At 42.0% G+C, this 19,908-nt stretch overlaps 1 protein-coding gene across 2 annotated transcripts in view; it reads left to right on the top strand.

The window, feature by feature from the left end:
- The window catches only part of AEBP1 (AE binding protein 1), a 230,595-nt gene that overhangs the window by 140,188 nt on the left and 70,499 nt on the right, over positions 1 to 19,908 (top strand). For both annotated transcript variants that reach the window (XM_069214248.1, XM_069214249.1), the window contains 2 exons: positions 5,511 to 5,585; positions 8,806 to 8,915. In XM_069214248.1, coding sequence (XP_069070349.1) covers positions 5,511 to 5,585; positions 8,806 to 8,915 — 185 coding nt within the window. The remainder of the gene's footprint in view (positions 1 to 5,510; positions 5,586 to 8,805; positions 8,916 to 19,908) is intronic.

The raw sequence follows: 19,908 nt of genomic DNA on the forward strand, positions 1-19,908 counted from the left end.
AATGATATTCCAAAGGCCATTTTCGTAAGCTTGACACTCTTAATCAGTCTCTGTTGTATCCTCCCCTACAAGGCATCTGTAGTAGTCTGTGTCACATTACCAACCATGTCCGGCAGTCACAGTCTCACTCTAAAGTCTAAAGAAAGTCACTATCAAATTCAAAGGTACCTCTAAAACTTACAGTCATACTCAAGTACCTCTAGCAATCATTAATGCTGAAGTAGCAAGCAGTCACAGTCACACAATGGAGCATCTCCAACTGTCCATTTCGTGCAGTCCTGTATATCTAAAGACATCCTTGATTATTTCCCTTCTGGGCCAGTATGTTGATTATTTTTCCAAAATCTGGTGAGTGTGGAAGAACCCCATGAAGACAATGAGAAAAATATGGGATGAGAAACGATCCTTGTCCTTGAATTAGTAGTGTAGGGTGAATCAAAACGTGTTCTATCTGAACTGAAAGGAAGGAGTGCTTCACCCAGTGAGATCTGGTGAAAAACATTTGCAAAGTCTATGCAGGGTTAACACATGGTGTCACATCAATAATATAAAGAGATTCTCTCCACGGGGTTCAGCCCTGGGATTTATATGAGATCGTCATAACAGTGCCAAACCTTGCAACCCAAGAAAATTCCTGTTCTGTTATTAATCACTAAGGGCCAGATGTAGCAAAGGTTTTTACCCATTCTGTGTCTATGGGAAAAAGTGTTTGTACATATGGCCCCAAGGCCCTTATTTATACTTTTTTAGCGCCGCGTTTGCGCCGCTTTCTGATGCAAAAACGGCGCAAATTTACAAAATACAATTGTATTTTGTAAGTTTGCGCCGTTTTTGCGTCAAAAATCTGCGCAAATGCGGCGCTAAAAAAGTATAAATATGGGCCTAAGTTTGTATTTTGCCTTTAACTATAAGACATCTCAAACACAGAATCTGAGGGGGTAGGTAGCAACAGGTGTTTCATAAGTTCAAAGTGTCAGTTTAAACATAAATGATTTGGTGAATGAAGGTGGATGGTATAATACCTCAGTAGTCCCAATATTAAATAGGCAACCTTAGCTTTGAAAGAATGGAGCCCAAGGCATCTTCAGAAGTGTGCATTGCAGGTGAAATGGCATTCGTGTAGAAATGTGTTGTTTCAGATTTTTCTTGAAGGCAGTGTTTGGGCTCTGATGTCGAGTTAGAGGCGTTCAGATGTTCGGATACCAGAAGTGTAAATATTGTGAATCTGGAAGAGGCATCAGAGGGAGGGTTTTAACTCAGAGCTGGCCATTGGTCGGTCAGGTGACAGATATAGGTAGGAAGGTTCACATTCGTGGAGGGATAGAACAACCATACCAGAAACTCCCATCCTAGGAGGATAACATTGAAGTGTAGGAGGTTGAACAGGAGCAGAAGTTTGAACAGAGAAATAAGTTGAGGACTTTCTCACGGGGCTGGAAAAAGAGGGAAAGTAGACATAAATGGAGGTTTTCACATTAGCCATTGGAACCACTAGTGCATTTAGCTCACTACAATCTGAGGTAGTGTTAGGGTAAGTTAATGTTTAGCAGTTGGTATCTGGCAGGGGCTGAACGGCTTCCAAAGAGTTCACCAAGATTCAGGGCACAGCGATGGGCATAATTATGTGGGAAGTAATCAACAATGGGATATACTGGTGATAGTTCTGACTGCTGTTGGCAAGGGCTGTTGATCTCAGTCTTGGTTAGGATTATCACACAACAGTAGGTGGATTTTCTGTGGTTGTATGACATTGTAAGCAATTTTAATTGTACCATAGCAGTAGTCACCTGCAAGGCTGTGGACTTCCTTGAGCATCTTCCATAAAAACTTGACATGCCACAACTTCAGCACCACTCACATTTCATTCGGGCTAAGAAGTATTATTCAATGCTCCGAAAATGTAATTGCTGTATCTAATGACTCTTTTTCTTAATATGTTCTTTACTCAGATGAAAGGGCTGATAATGTACTGAACATAAGCTATAAAAAAAAACAAAAGAGGGTGATAGTGTCCTTAAATGAAGGCAAAGAGAAATCTTCTGGATCACTAAATTACTAAAACAGGACTGAAAATTGTCAATGAATACTTGAATTTAAGATATTTTTATGAAACATTTTGGAAAATGCGGTCTCATGTATTTAGGGAGAAGGATCATTGGTCAGTTTCAATTTGCACAGTTATGTTAACTAAGTAATTGGATAAAGTGGGTATGTACAGGCATCATTCTAAACATGGTAATTATTATGAATGGTTGAAACGAATAATAGCAGAATTCATGAGACATATATATTATTTGGCAATAACAGCAAGTTAGGTGATATAGATACCATCTATTAAAGCACACAATTGTTGCTTTATTAACTAATCAGAATGTTTTTTTTTTATTGAGTTAGAATTTTATGATCTGTGCATATGAAGAAAAGCAGAACTCAAAACATATCCATCATACACAATTCTGTATATATAAATGTAACTTGAAATTTCAAAGAAATGATTTAATCTATTCAAGCTAGATGTTGAGAGCTGGTGATGTAGTGACACGTCGCATTTTATAGTATTCTTCCCATCTGCAGTCTGGAAGAAGTGCAGATTGTTTATCAACAAAATTAGACAGTAAATGTTAAGATCCTTTCAACGTTTGTTACTAAAACTCCACTGGACCCAGATTAGATAAAAGGACTGAGGGTCTACTTCTTACATGCCAAAATATTATCCTACCATGTCACTCATGAGGTATGCTCCCACAAACCCACATGTGTGGAAACTAACTCTACTTAGGGATACTAGCCATTGCTCAAGACATAGTTTTCTATAAAGCAAATTGTAGGTTTTGGTAGTGTGGTGTAGTTAGATATCACTGGTGTTTCATGTAGCACTCGTAGAAAAGTATAACATATGGAACCCGGTCATGCAAATAAAGCTAGGGTTCCCCTGCTAAACAATCTGGAGGTGGGACAGGGAAAACAAATCAACAAAATGTACATAACCCACCTTCACTACTGGTTCCAAAGAAACAGAATCCCCACAGATAAAAGAAAAACTCATCAAGCCAAAGTTACAGATTAACATTCATATCGAAGTATTTTTTTTAACAATTTATTCTGTATCCATTTATTGAACAATGATACTCTTATTTGTTTCAATATTGTAATCACATATATATACAGCAAAGTATCCTGGAGCTCCTGGGAGAAACACAGAAACACAATAGAAAATAAAGAATAAAACAATTCACATTCATACTCATACTAATTAAAAACAGAAAGGCCGGCATATACCAGATAAACTAAAGACCCTTCACAACTCTCCACAGTAAAGAAAAGAGCAGATACATCTTTTCAACAAATGGTCTTGTATTTTCTAAAAGTGTCCCTTCATTTTTAAGTCCTTAATGTTCAGGGGGTATATAATCATACTAAGGGCCAGATGTATCATCACGGCCCTTTGCGATTCGGTAATAGCGATTTTTAAGAAATCGCTATTACCGACTCGCAAAGTGCCATGTATCACATCTGCAATTCGGCAACAGCGATTTCTTAAAAATCGTAAATGCTATTACCGAATCGCAAATTGCGATACCGGCCCCATTCGCAGCTATGGGCCTGTTGGGCCATAGCTGCGAATTTTTTGCATTTCCAAAATTGCGATTTCTGAACCAGAAATCCCAATTTTGGAAATGCAAATCCCCAGGGTGCTGGGGGCCTATGGCCCCCTCTGCTGCACCCCAGAAATGTTTTGGGGGACATGTAAAGTACACACATGCCATAAGGGCATGTGTGCTTTACATGTTCAATTAAAAAATGCATTTTAAATGCATTTTTAAATTTTGCACCAGGTTACCACCTGGTTGCAGTCCATGGTACTTTGCATGTGCAAAATGCCATTCTGCGAAAAATCGCAATTTGTAATTTTTTACAGCATTGCCTTGAGACCTGGAATTTGCAAATCGCTAATTGCGATTAGCAAAACCCAGGTCACAACGCAAGAAATCGCTATTTTAGCGATTTCTGCTTTGTGGTCTGCGAATGCATTTCATGCATTGCAGATCACTGTTTTGCACTCGCAAACGGCCAAATTTTGCGATTCGCACCGTTAGCGAGAGCAAAACATTTTCATACATCTGGCCCTAAATTCTGTATTAGTGTTTTTAGTGTGTATATACAGCATTGATCCTGATTATTAATTAATAGAGGCTGGTATCCATAGGCCTGTAGGTCGCAGGAGATGTTTATGAAGAGAGAATTTAAATCCAATAGACCGTCCTTGTTCTTAATGGTGGTGCTGAGGCACGTTTCAGTGAAACGTGACCAAAAGAGGTCACTCACCTTCTTCAGGGCACATAACAATCATAAAATTATGTAGAGCCATCCCAGGAAAAACTATGGCATATGTCGGCCCTATGCTGTAATATAAAGCATTAGCATTAGAGCTAATGGCTGACAAGAAAAGAATAAATAGGAAGAAAAAAGAAAAAGAATCTAAAAAAAGGAAAATTAAGAAAAAAGAGAGAAAAAAAGAAATATATAGACCATACATGGTGGCTTCATCCCAAAGGTGATCCAAGATATTGTGCAGAAAAATTGCCTATTTTTTCCCATTACATGGATAGATGTTCAAAGATGTGACTCCATGCATATAATCATGCATTATCAGTTATATACTGTAGTGCTTCCACTCCTGCCAATAAGTATTACTGCTTATCACTGCATCAAGACTCTTCCTTGCTATCTTTTTAATGTTAAAGATAGACGTTAGGCTCATGCAATGTAGTTTGAAACCAACCAAAATGGTACTGATTAATTTGCATAGTTGTGTTCCCATCAAAACGTGGATAGATACATTTAAAACTCAAGCTCCTTACTACTATATAGGGGAATCACAGAAACCCAAATCCTCAGAAACCAATAGGTTCCTCCTTTACAATCATCTTAAGAAAGGAAATCCTTTAATGAATTGCAAAAAATGAAAAATAAAATAGTGCATGAAACCAAAGTTTTTCAATTTCTGTGGTCTCTGTATGACAAAAATGGCTAATCTTTAGTCCCCCTTATGCCGTCCACAACTCTACCTTCTTTACGTTTTGCCTCTCTGTCTCTCTCTTGCAAGGTCATTTCCATCAATGCTTTTTTTCCTTCATCATTCCTTTTATGTCTTTTTCTATTTTTTGATTCATTGTATTTCTGCCCTTCCAGCAGGGATCATGGGCTGGGCCTGCCATTCATATGACTTGGTGACTGGGCATCCCAACAGGAAGCCCATACCAAACTAGACAGAATATCGGTTATCTGGTTTTAGTAGCTTTAACAGCCTGACACAGGGAGAATAAACTGAAAGTTCACACGTTGAGTGTGGCGAAGGTGCTTGGATGCTATTGTGGTTTGCTTTCTTATATCACAAGCACTGGTTGACAGCTGGGGAAATAAATCACTGCTAAGCAGGGCCTGATGGGAAGTCTGTAGGGGAGGATGCGCCCACGAATTAACATTTTCCTTCTTCTGCAATGGTACAGAGAAAGAGAAACCCAAGAAGGTTGAAGAAAACTGGGAAACGGATGGTGAGGAAGAGAAACCTGTTGAACGAAAAAGTAAGTGGGAATACACAGAGCAGTGCCATGTTTGGGTTGGGGGTGTTAATTAATGAGGACTCTGCCCCTCGAATAACTTTTTGGCCGTTTGACCTCTTGGGTACACAAGCCCTGCGACATTGACAGCAGCACCTGTATGAACTACTTTGCTTAAAAAGGTATAAGCGCGGGGCCCAGAGATTTTCTTATGAGACGGCCACTGTCGAATGCCAGGTTTGCCAAATAGTAAGGCTGCCTAGTTTTGAATTTACCTTTCGACTCCTTCCTTAACCTACAATGCACCAGGACAAAGACTCCACCTCAGATTACATTTTCTGTCATTGGGTTCGGACGATTCAGCTCAAGCGGTCTCAGGTCTCCATTCCTTTCTGCTCCAGTTATCAGGTATCCAGAGCTAGTGTGAGAAGAATCATCTACTATAAAAGGGTTACCACATCTCCTCAGTTTCGAGCCGCACCAGAGCAGTTCTTGCTAACCTCGGGTGGCATGGAAAATGCCTGTTGGGGAAGGAGGGTGTGGAGTAAATCCTCTTCCAATTTTGCCCAAAGTGCTATACCAAATACCCACGGTAGGATCACTACGGCATCTGTAACCTCTGCCTTTCTCCAGAGCTCGAGTAGTTGACCTACTGTCCTTGCAAGGTGTTTAAAAGACGCTAAGATCCTGCAGAGAGTGCTGCTCATCATGCTGCTTCGAGAACCCTTTGACATACCTTCGTCTTCGACCCCAAAGAACCATTCCTATAGCAGACATCTGTAAAGCTGCTAAATGGTCAGCACCACACACGGTTATTAAATACTACTAATATGGATACTCAGGACTCTCAAGAGACTTTGGTTTGGCAAACTATATTAAAACCCTTGTTCCACACATCTGCTTCATCCTCTTGCTAGAGGGAGACACTGCTTGACAGTCTGTGTACCTCATGTGTATGTACACCTAGAGATTTATATGTGTCCTCAGGCCTCCCTGAAAGGGAGCTTTGATTCATAATGTTTTACATGTTTCTTTGTTAGTCACAATACACAGTATGCACATTCTGTCTCACTTCACCACACTATAATGGCAGTACTCATCCTCTGAACAGAAAACAAACTGAAGCGGTCTCTTTGTCCTAGTACATTATGGGCTAAGAGAAGAGTACAAAATATCTGAAGATCAAACACTTTGTCAAAGTAAAGCAACTACCACATATTTGCGCCTAGCACTGGATGACAGGAGAGTAAGCGCAGCATGTGAAAATATAGCGCTACAAACTGCAGGTAAAGGATAACTCACATTTTGCTTCTAGGTTTTGATTACAATGTAGCTTATAAATATTTAAATAGAGTAGCAAAACACTTTTTACGCATTTAAATGCAGTCCTAAAAATGTTATTTACTTAATTGTATGATAGTTCAAACCAAATTAAATTCCTCATTCAGTTCATAATGTTCATGTAAACTGCTATACCGATTTTATTATTGGTTACTTTTATTGATGACCTATAATGATAAAGACATAAAGGTATTTTGTGATTTAATGTGTAAAGCAGCTGAATGGAGTAGCATTATAGTATTCGGAAAATTCTCTTGTTGATGCCTCCCACCGTCAAAGCTCTTATTGTCCACAGTGTCATTTTGAGCAGGATGGATTATTGCAATGCCATTTTGCTAGGTACGCCTGAGTATCTCCTAAATATACTGTATAGAGTCCACATTGCAGCGGCTAAGCTGGCTCTAAACAGATCCAGGAGATCATCTGCTTCTATGGCGCTGAAGGATCTGCACTGGCTTCCTCTGCGGCAGCACTTAGGCCCATATTTATACTTTTTTATCGCCACATTTGCGTAATTTTTTGACGTCACATCAGGGCTGTGAGCAGACATTTGCAGTAGCGCCGCAGTTCATCTCTTAATCTCCTCTATCAGTCCAAAACGCGTTCAGTCAGAAAGTATCAGGCATTCTTAAATAAAACTGATTAAGCTGCTAAAATCTGTTAAGAAGTAGTCTTCATTTATTGCACTGAAGCAACATATGACTTCATTTTTGTGTTAAAGGAGGGGTTGAAACACCAACTGCTATTGATTTGGAATTTCCTTGTGTCCACATATGGTCTAAAACATGTATGTTAACTGAATTCCCACAATTTTTTCAGTAGGCCAGCCAAACAATGCACATTAGTATCACGTCATAGCATTCACTGCTCGCACATGCACTATTTCACATGAGCACTACACCATCATTGCCTCATTATTGAGTAGGTATGGTTGATATCCCATATTAGAAAAGATACTATACAGGGCAAAGTTGAGGTAAAATCCAAATGCTTTTGTAACCTCAAATGTTATGATTGATTTTCTATTAATTTTTTATCACGAAGTTGAAAATCCTGCCAAGAAACCTATAACCATTTCAAATATTGAGACATGTGGGTTCCAGTGCGCAAAGGTACTTTGCATTACCAGCACAGCTCACTTTGCAATGCACAAATGTTTACTCACCATAGAATACTGCTGTTCACAATCACACTACACACATTGAGATCGCTTGTGAGTTGAAGAAGGCGGTAGAGAGTGTTCCTCCATCTTGTGACTTTCAAGATAAATCACATATGCTTTTCTACAGCTCCTGGTAGGAAGAAGCTGTAACGGTTTGAAAAGTGTAAGCTGTCAATTCTGTCAATTTCACGCTATGTGTGCAGACTTCTGTCATTTGCAGGAGCAGACAGCTGTTGCATAGACTGCAGCACGAAGAACCTGATGTCCCATCCATAGTCCGACACTTTTTGTAGCGTAGTAGCTTTTGTCCTTTGGAGGGACTGGGTTGCAAAACTAACACATTGCCAGTTCAAGTACTGGTGCAGAGGTCTGCTGCCCATACAGCCAATATATCAGTATTTGGTATTGTGTGCCGTAATGCACAAAGCTGAGTTCCGCTGTGTTATTTTAAGGAAGGTGGTATGTGCCTCACCATGCACAGTCCATTTGTGCAGTGAAGGATTCTGTATCTTTCGGGTAGCAGAGGGTGAGGCCGCTGGTAGCACAAGTCAAAGCATTGTGCTGCTAGCAGCTTCTTCCACAGTCAGGCCCTTGATATGTTGAACATTTTTATCTGTGGATGAGGATATGTGGGATCTTTTCCAGAAGGTTGTGAATTTTCTTGCTCTGTTTTTATAGGGAGTTTTCAGTCTTTTTTCAGCCTAGATAATTTGCCTGCTTAACTTGTCAATCATTTTCCAGAGTGCCCGCCTATTGGTCTAGAGTCACATCGTATTGAGGACGACCAACTCCTTGCCTCTTCTATGCTCCGACATGGACTGAATGCTCAACGTGGACGTCTTAACATTCAGGTTAGACAAGCTTCTCTGCCAACTTCATCATCTCCAGTGGACATCTAGTCTTTACTCAGGTCTTTACTTCAAACTTTAACACTACTGTACCTTCATCCTGTTGCCATGTTCATTTTCTTCTTAGCCCTTCCACCCTGAACTAACCCTAGCAGTTTGCATGTATCCACCTACTGCCAGTTCCTACTCAGCAATACCACTCACACTCTACTCAAGTTCATTACCACCATTTCACACTCAACTCTGTCTCTTCTCTTATTTACATCACCTCTAGCGAGTGCATTTCCTTCTGATCTCATCAGTTTCGCCACCTGCACTGTCCATTCCTCCACCATTCACTTCTCATTCCACCACTAATCCCCCCACATTACCTAGCTTTGCTGCCACCTGCTGTCATGTTGCTGTTATTGTGTAACACAGTGGTGATTTGAATTGTAGTGCTTTAAAATTAAGGCAAAAATGATCGGGCTGTGGTAGCTATATAAGATGGTGGACACAAGTCTGTAATACTGGATGGCACCCTTCAAAATCCTTCACAATTTTGTCTCTCTACTGGAACCCCTCCCCATGTAAGGCCACAATGAAGTTATTTAGTGCCACCACAGGACTTTGGATTCTTGTTTCCGGGATGCGGGAGGCCACTGAGTGATTGTGAAGTCATCTGGCTCTATGGAGCTTGGGGTTCCCTGAACTCCTACATGCCCACTGCTACTCTGTAGCGACATCCTCCAACAAAGACTCTTGGCCCCGGAGCAGAGATTGCAACAGCAGAGCAGGGAAGCTGCAGTGGTCTCTGCCAAGTGACATAGGTAATGGCTGGGGATCTGGGTCCACATGAGGTGGGGCCCAAATTTATTCTCCACAGTGCTGGAAGAGCTAACGCCTGTGGAGGACAGTGCCCAAAGTCACCTCAACTCCTTATCCCTACTTCACCTCGATCAGCCTGAGAAGGCTCCAGCAGACTGCTCATAAATGGACCTTGCATTGAAGAGAAGGTTGACTTGGATTTGCCCTGCAGAAAAGGGTGCTGGATGCAATCAAGTTTCTGGCTGGGTCTTACCATTTACAGTTGACTTTTCTTGAGATCGTAAAAATAACACTGCAGGCCCCAGGATCTCCCGGGGTCTATGGGCTGTGTTGGATTGTGGAAGGTACTATCCCTCCCTCAGTGTCGGAGAGCCCCCTCCCAGTAAAATATCCCCTTGTATAGACAGCAACATCTTTAATTATATGGTGAGGTGCAATGCACCTCTAATTCGTGGAGCTCTCGTCCTAGCTTTTCTTGTGTGCCTAGCACTGTTCCATGCATCTGCCTTCCAAAACCCACAAATACCACCCATAGAGGGTGAATGTGATCTGTAAAACACTTATTAATAGTGTCTGCAACACAGTTTGGGGTGAACGTTGAATAATACTGCCCATTAGATGGTTGAATGGGCATCTCTGTGATTGTTATATGACTTTCTACTATCACAATCGAATCCTGGTGGTTGACTGCTCATGTCGCCTCGTGAAGAGTGAAATAACTGAGAGCTGGTGGGTCATCACGGTTGCCAGGGAGCTGTGGAGTCGCTCCATTAGCACATCTCTGATGATCTGCATACAACAGCATTAGTTCCACTTGACAAGACACCGAAGTGAGGGAGAAACACAAACAGTCAGTTAAGCAAAGAAGTATGGCTAAATAGGCATAACCTAGACCCCCAGTCCTGAACTCTCACAGAGGTGTCAATACAGTGACCTCGTAGAGTGAGACAACCCATGTGGTCACACAGGAAACTGCTTCAACCCAACCCTACAGGCCATACAGTTTTCTAAATATGCTTTAGAAGCCAAAATTGGTGAAGTTGCCCCAGATGTGTCACCTTTGACACTAGATTTAAAAACTACAGTGGACAAATTTAGTGAATCTGAGGGGTATGTATCAGAATGGAAATGCACAGTGAAATTCCAGAGGCAGACAGTGACTACCTTATCAAATGCGAAAAAGATGTTGGAGGAACGTGTGGAAGATGCTGAAAGACGTAGGCCCAGAAATGATCTGCGCTGTGAAAGTTTCTTTGAAGACCTGGAGGGCTCTTGTCCAGAACACTTTTTGGAAAACGGCTACATGTTATGGTATTTGTAGGAAGCTAGTCTGGTGTGTGGTCGACACCTATGGTGTTGGCACCTTATACCAGGTCCAGGCAAGCCCTATTAGTGAATGAAAACAGTGTCTAGGAAGCCAGGGCTCTCTAGAGGTAGCTGTGGATTAACAGCCAAGACTTTTGTAGGAGACATGCAAAGCGTATGCAATCCCACAATAGTCACACAGTAACTTATCACACATGAACAAAACCACACAATGTTACAAAAACAAAGGTACTTTATCAAAGTAACACAACACTGGATTACTTGTAAGCAGCCCCCCACCAACTTGGATGTAAGTATATACTATATATAAACTTTTATATATATATATATATATATATATATATATATATATACACACACACACACAATAGCAATCGGAAATTAGCATAGAAAACAACAAGCATTGGCAAGAATTGTAGAAAATAGGTAGGGCTCTAGGGGAGTGCCAAACCATACACTAAAATAGTGGGATGTTAAGTGAAGTCCCCCCACCCAAGGGCATGGAGTATTTAGAGGGAAGCTGGGAGAACCCGGGACCCCAAGAGGTGAGTACCTCAATGACCCCCAGCGATCAGAAGAGCAGAGGTAAATACCTGGTTTTCCTAAGGACTAACACAAGGACTTGGAAAATGGATTGTGCAACAACAGGACCAGACTAGAAGAACCCAAAGGTGGATTATGAAAGAAGAGGACCTGCAAAAGAAGGGGACAGAGTCCAGTCTGTGATAGAGTGGCCAGTCGGGGCAGGAGCCACTTCCCACCCTTCTGTGGATGAAGATCTGGTTGACAGGAGAAAAAAAGACCAGTTCTGGAGACCTGGAGCTGCAGAGGAGTCCTTGGAGTAGTGCAGATGATGTTGCACGTCGGTCGCCATGTCACAGATGGTCAGTGGTTAGGAGAACCACCAACAAGCCTTGACAAATGCAAGGGGAGGCAAAAGAAAATTGCAAGGCTGAAGAGGGCCAGCAAGGTCCAAGGGACTCAACCCTTGGAGGGCAGTCTGGGCTGATCCTCAGCAGTTGGGAGAAACAGAAGAAGTGGTCACAGCCCCCACAGGCAGTCCACTGGCAGCAGGCAAAGTAAGTTGCAGTGAGGCCCAGTCAGCATACCTGGAGAGGAGTCCTACGTCACCGGAGCAGCAGAGGAGAGACTGTCCTTGCAAGGATAAAGTGCAGGGGGCCGGGGATACTCAGATCCTGAAGATCCCTTGGAGCAGGAGACAACAAGTCTTGGTTGCTGTAAGAGTCACAGTGCACACCGACTCCCAAGTTGGACAGCGGGCAGAGAGGACCAAGGGTACCACTCCAGACTATCACCTGTGATGCACCCGCAAGGGAGTCCCTAAATAGCCCTAAAAGGGGGTCTGGTCTCCTTGCACAGTGACCGCATATCAGGAAGGGTCTCTGACGTCACCTGCCTGACCTGTCCACTCAGATGCTCCCAGGGGCCTCTGCACATTTCGGTTTCAAGATGGCAGGATCGAGTGGCCACCTGGAGGAGCTCTGGGCACCACCCCTGGGGTGGTGATGAACAGGAGAGTGTTCACTCCAGTTTCCTTTCTCCAGTTTCATCTGGAGTTTGTAGCGGCACCTCTACTCATGCAAGGGTGCCCTCACACACAAGGACCTGCACCCCGCCCTTTGGGCTGGAAGGGCCTACCATAGGGGTGACTTACAGTGACTTGGTGTAGTGACCTGTGGTGGAAGTGTGCATACACCTTTTCATGCAGGCTGCAATGGCAGGCCTGCAGACACATTTTGCATGGGCTTCTATGGGTGGCATAATACATGCAGCAGCCCATGGGGGACCCCTGGTGTCCCAATGACCTAGGTACCTAAGTACCATATACTAGTGACTTATAAGGAGACACCCGTATGCCATTTGTGGAGTGCACAAAGGTCCAAGGTAACCAAATTTGGAGGGAGATAGAACAATCACTGGTGTCTTGGTTAGCAGGATCCCAGTGACAACATTGTAAGCATACTGATAGCAGGCAAAAAGTGAGTGTAACCATGCCAAAAATAGGGTACTTTTCTACAGTACTGAAGGATAAACTTTATCTCTGCATCATTATAAAGCGTGCCCACCACAACCTGTTGCAAAAGCCATCACCTGGAGCACCACCTTGTCCCTTCATTGCTTATCATCCTAATTACAAGGATAGAGATTACATTCATAGGTACACCCCAGAACAAGAGCCTCTTAACTTACAACTCCTACAGAATCATTATATTTCTAGACTACACCAAATTGGTGCAACAGCAAAAGAGTTCCTTCAAAGTGGTAAAATATTAAATTACATTCAGTAGGCACAGGAACATTCTCCTATAGCCATCAAAACTGAAAAATATTTTCCAGAAGCACACATTTTATTTTTTTGAGACAACCGATGCAGTCTGGCAGTGGGTGGAAGAGAGGCAGGTAATCAAGTAGGTCCCAGTCTCCTTCTGGAGAACCTCTGCATTGACAAACGTTCTTAGACCAGGAGAACAGTGGCCTCACTGTCGAAACAGACACAGATCAAGATCCAGTGACTAGACCTGGAGGTACCTAAGGGGGTGGGGCAAAGGTAGCCTAGGGAGGAGAGACACTTTAGATTGATAACAATTGTTAATGACCAAACTATAAACTTGTGGGTTTCTTATGAGCTTGTCATGCTCCAGTTGTAGTCAGAGATGTGTTTGAGAGACGACGTTTGATTCCGGAGCCATGGTGGCCATTCTCAGAAAGCAATCTTACGACATTTGCTTCATGTTTTGGAAGTGTTGGGAGGGGTGGAGTTGTACTTTGGGTATGTTTTCTGTTTACCCAATAGGCAGACAACATCACTGTTTCATGACATAGGGCCTCATTACAACATTGGCGGGCGGCAATGGCACTGATTTCATCACAGGGAACACTGTTTTACATTCTATTCTAGGACCCATAGGTCCTATTCCAATTGGATTACATCTTGGTTTCAAACATAGTGCTACACAAATTGGCTAACTCCCACATTCTTGCTAGGAGCCTCTTGGATCAGTACCTGGTGGAATTGACGATACAGATGGGGCCAGGGATGAGGATCCAGGGACAGCATTTAGAAGCATGGTGGCCTACTCACTGATGCTAAATTTAGAACCCACATTGTGGAAGCGGTAGATAAAATATTTGAAAGAAACTGGCCTGATAGAATCTACCAGTTTGCCTTGTGAAGCACTCAATGCAATAATTGTGGGAGCATTTTAGTTACATAATAGGTCAAAAAAGGTGCCACCAATAGTAGATGACTGGTTTGGAGAACTGCCGTTTAGACTTGGGATCACAATACTTGTCAACCACATCTCAATTGTGCTGTGCAACATTGGACATAACAACATGGTATTTCAGCAAACCATGATGAGTGTAACTAGAGCAACATGGTTCACTACTCAGAGTTTTATATACCTTTGGGGAAATGAGACCAGCAAGACTCTGCTTTGGCAGTATCATAACTGAAAAGTCAAAGGCCACATTTCATTAAAATTGGACAAAAAGGGTAATCCATGAATTGGTGACCGCACAATAGCGCCAACCCTTGTGTCCTATTACGAGGTACTTTATACACAAGAGGCTGCTCCTGTTCCTGAACAGCTCTAAAGTTTTATGCAGGACCTCCTGTGTAGCATCTTTCGATTACAGAACATGACTTCTTTGAGGAGGGCACATCTGGTGGAGAACTGGACGCAGCTGCACCCAATTTCTTTAAGAACATATTCTAAAACATGCAAACCACTTAAAAGATGGTTGACAAAGCATTCACAGTATGTGAACTTCTGAAAAAATAGTGATCCATAAAACTGGTAGACTATAACTCCTGATTTTGCTTCTGAATCTTGAGACCAAAATCTTGGCCAAACCCCTGATGCTCCTACTGGCCGACTATGAGAAGGCCTTTGATTCATTTGCATAGGAGTATCTGTTCATTCTTTTAGAAAAAGCTAATCTGTATCATTTCAAGTATGTAATACTGTTTTGCTTTACTTCTCACTGAGCCAAAATATACACACTGAAAGGAGTTGAAAAGATTCTCTGGAATGCACTTATTAATCTAAATAAGACATTTATTATAGCTGTTTGCAAGGTTCGTGAAGGAAGGTTTGAATAGTAAAAAGTGTACTTTCAAAATGTGCAACATCAACTTGAGACCATGAATAAAAAATCTTTAGTCTATAAACAGCAAATATAATCATGCAAGGATACAAACACTTATATTGATATATAGATATATATTCATATGCAATGCAAAGCAAATAATTAATAAAAATTCATCACCATATGGCCTGCCAGATGCTTCATCTTTCTCATGCCAGCAAGAAGACAACCCTGTTCAACTGTGAGAAAGAGATCATCACCCTCACGGGAACAATGTCAGGCATTTGACGCCCAATCCTGACTGAGGTCTCGGTATTCATCGCTACTGAGCAGGGCCGCTTTTTTATAGCTTAAACAGCCATGAAAGAGCCTTCTAGAAGACCCCCCCTCAGATGGAAATATTTAAAAATGCTGGCTAGTTTAGGTAAACCTTAAAGGAATGCGATGGGAGCTGGCCATCGTCCCAAGGCACACCTGCCAAAGTCAAACTGTTTTCTTGCCTATGATAAAACACTAGCTTTTTATGGCCTTATCATACTAACCGCTCACCTCCTACATGTCGTGTACCAGCCCTAGCTCTTCGGTAAGAAGAAAAACATGTAGAAGTAGAAAAACACATTGCATAACATGTTTGCACAGAAAAATACTTTAACGTGGCGGTGAAGCTAAGCTCAACGCAAAATGGAGTCTAGGCTGAATACAAAATGGAGTATATAACCAGTGACCACTAAAGTGACAATAGGCAGCTAAGCCAGGTGTAAAGCGTTGTGACAAGACATCAGTGGTCAAAACTCAAATAACATTACATTCCACTCTTTGACCAATGTGTCATCTAGCCTACAGGTTTAAAATCAACTTTTTTCGGTCTAAACATTACAAGCAAACTAGGGATACATTGTACACAGCAGCATAATGATATAATAATAACTAATGCTACAAAAATTCCACCAAAAACATTGCGTAATTTTCCCAAAACAGGTATCCATTGAAATAACCAGTCCCACAATCCCTGATCTATACCCTGCTTTTCCCCTTTCACTAATGTATGTAGTGTATCAATGTAGGCCTGGATTGATTTAGAGTAGTCAGAAAGATTAAAACAACACATGCCTTCAAAGTCATTACAGCCATGGTTATATTTTTGCAAAAGATAGTCAATAGCAGCTCTGTTTTGTAATGCAGCTTTCCTGGTACCACGCACATCTAGTAAAAATTCAGATAAAGCAATAGAAGTATGGTTAATATTTTTAACTATTAGACACGTACAGTTAAATCAGGCATGCCTACTATGGAAAGACTTAAGCTTAGATACTCTGATTGGGATAATAGTTGAATATCTGAATCGCATTCTTCATCTAGTTGCATAACATCTCTGGGATAGCCAGTATGTATTGAGTTAGATGGAAACATTCTGAGTCCCAGGCGTGTAAAAGTACACAGCCCGCCCGCTATGTTAGCTGGAATGTAAGTGAAAGTTAGGTTTATACACGAAAACAGCCAGCCAACTGGCAACTTGACATGTTTAATGTGACTGGCTGCAGTCACTCGATAACGACAAACCATGTGATTCGGCATATTTTTGTAATGTCTGCCCTTTCAGTAAAAGCACAAAACTCTGTGTTTCCACGCTAAGTTTTGAGAGGTTGATTTCTTATTTTCTAAGCACAATTTAATACATTTTCCGATGTCATGAGAATTGCAAGACATGTAGTAACACACGTCACCTGGAGTAATGCTGTAGGTGATTATATGAGTAAGATTGTCCCACTTTTCATTGGCTGTCTCCTGACAGTCCCTGCAATACTCATAGGGACTGAAGTGTGTTTCAACATTATGTTCTTGCACGTCTTTGTCACGGTTAGTAGCATTGAAAATTTCTAACAAGATGCTTGTTGGCATTGGTATGGCGATCAAACATGTTGACAAAACATCCACAGTGCTTCGCATGCGCCCATGCAAAAGTCGGATCTGTTGAGCATGGTCTGCGCCAAATGAATCCAAATGTTTTCATTCAGATGCAGTAAAGGTGTTGCATGACATGGTCGATCAATCATGTTGAGATTGGGGGTGTTGGGTCCCTCCCGACCCCACACACCCAAAAGGAGACCACACAGAACACTCGTGGCAAAAACAAGCTGTAGTATGACCTGTAAAAGAAACAAGTATGATCATTCTTGCGAATAACATTTATCATATGGAATATGTTCCCATTTTTCCTGTCCTGGTTTTATGATCAACAGAACATTGTTGGGGCCTTTTGCTATAATTTCTGCAGGTTCTGGAGTGCCATTTGGGGATTCAACCCATACTTTAGCACCAGGGTTTTTATCAGTGCAACCAAAGCCTCCCTCTCCACGTACAGTAAGAAGGGCTGGGGCAGTCCCCTTCCTTACCAATCCTCCATACACTAGAATTATGACAAGCTGGGCAATTCTGTCTCCAATTTGAATGAATAAGTCAACTTCTCCATTATTTAACAGAATAACTTTGATTTCTCCTTGGTAATCTGCTTCAATCACTCCCCCTAAAACCTGAATACCTTTAAGGGACAATCCAGATCTGGGAGCAATTAATCCAAAATGCTCTGGGGGAATCTGTATTCCAATACCTGTTTCACACAAATCTATGTCTCTGGGTTTCAGTCTTTAAGCTTGTAAAGCATGTAAGTCAAGACCTGCAGATTCGGGTGTGGCTCTGTAAGAAGCTAACGCTCCAGGTTTTCTTTCCCAGTATGTGATGGTGTTGGTGGCCACATGTGGTTGTATTTGCAAAGCTGGAGTTAACATTTGCATCAAAGGTGTTTCAGCATTTGTTAATGGTCTATTATTCAGAATCTGGAGGGCTCCATTTAAATGCTCTCTCCAGTTTTTCAATGTTCCATCAGATAATTTTCGCAGTTGAGCTTTCAGTAAACCATCCATTCTCTCAATCAGTCCTGAGGCCTGTGGATAATAAGGAATATGATATATCTACTCAATATTGTGCTGAGAACGGTAGTCCTGCACCAATTTGCCTTTGAAGTGTGACCCATTGTCACTCTGGATCTGGAGTGATACTCCATAGTATAACATTAACAAGTCCAGAGTTCTCATAGTATTGTGCTGAGTAGCACGCTTGCAAGGGACAACAATCAAGTATCCAGAATAAGTGGCCACTACGGTGCAGGCATATTGACACCATGACTAATCGGTAGTGGTCCAATGTAATCAATTTGCCATATCTGTCCTGTTAACTTTCCTGTCCCCAACTGAACTTTAACTGTTTGCAGGAAAAATCTCTGTTGTGTGTGCTGACAAATAGGACATTGCAAAATTACAGTTTTGATCAAATCCAGGGGAATGTGCATCCCTCTAATCTCTGCCCACCTGGAAGTGGCCTTTTCTCCCAGGTGTCCACATTTTTGGTGTGCCCATTTAGCCATCCTCACCAAGTCAGAATCCGGTATTGCCACTTCTGTCCCTGAAATTTTGGCTTTATCGTCTGCAAGGGAATTGAACCATTGTTCTAATGAGTCAATGGGACAATGAGCATCCACATGATAAACTGTGACTTTACTTTGTTCCAACATTTCCCAAATTTCCTGCCACAACTCTCTGCCCCACACCTCCTTTGAGTGAATGAACCAGTTATGTGCATGCCATGTGGGAAGCCAGGTGGCTAACCCATTGCAAGTAGACCAAGAATCAGTGTAACTATGACAAGTTCCAGGCAGCTCTTGCTTTAGAGCCTGATACACAGCATACAATTCTGCATATTGGCTACTTTTTCCTTCTCCTGTGGTGGTCAGCAACTTTTTGGCAACTGGATTGTATGACACTGCTTTCCAATGCCTTTTGGTACCCACATATTTAGATGAACCATCTGTGAACCACACATGTTTTTTATCTTCAGGGAACAAGGCTTCAAATGCCACAACCTACCTTAATGGTGACTCTTTTACCTGTGGTACCTCCTGCACCCATTCCTCATCCTGTAAAGGGGCTTGCAACACCTGTTCATGTAGGGCTGCAGTCTCTGCCGGTCCTACTCGAGCCCTGTCTTTTATGTACCATTTCCAGCATATCATACTGGCCTTTTGTGCATGTCCTATACAGTGAGATTTAGGTGAACTCATCACCCACTGCATAATTGGGATCTCCATTCTTAGAATTACATTATGACCTTGTATTATTTGCTCAGTATCCACTAGAGCCCAATAACAGGCCAAAAGCTGTTTTTCAAAAGGAGTATAGCGCTCCCCAGAGTCAGGTAGTGTTCTGGTCCAAAACCCTGGGGGCACCCTCGTCCTTCCCTGTTTTTGCCACATACTCCAATTTGCATATTGTCCCTGAACAGTTACATGTAACTCAATGTCTCCATCCTGCACTGGCCACAAGTCTAAGGCCTGTTGAATTGCTTCCTTTGCCAAATCAAACGCACGCTGCTGCTCCTTACCCCATTCAAACTCATGTTGCTTTCTTGTTACTTTGTACAGAGGGGCCAAAATCTGACTCAAAGGACGAATGTGCTGTCTCCAAAAACCATACAATCCAATTAATTTCTGTGTCTCCTGCTTAGTGCGGGGTGTGGCAAACTCGAGAATCTTTTGCTTCACTTGCGGTAACACCTCTCTGTGTCCCTGATTCCACTGAATGCCTAGAAACTTCACATTTTGAGATGGTCCTTGTGTCTTATCTGTATTAATCATCCACCCCTTACTCTGCAAGAATTCCACTACTCTCTCCAACTGAATCTGCACTTGTTCTTCTGT

Source organism: Pleurodeles waltl, chromosome 11 (assembly GCF_031143425.1).
Source record: "Pleurodeles waltl isolate 20211129_DDA chromosome 11, aPleWal1.hap1.20221129, whole genome shotgun sequence".
NCBI classification, from domain to species: Eukaryota; Metazoa; Chordata; class Amphibia; order Caudata; family Salamandridae; genus Pleurodeles; species Pleurodeles waltl.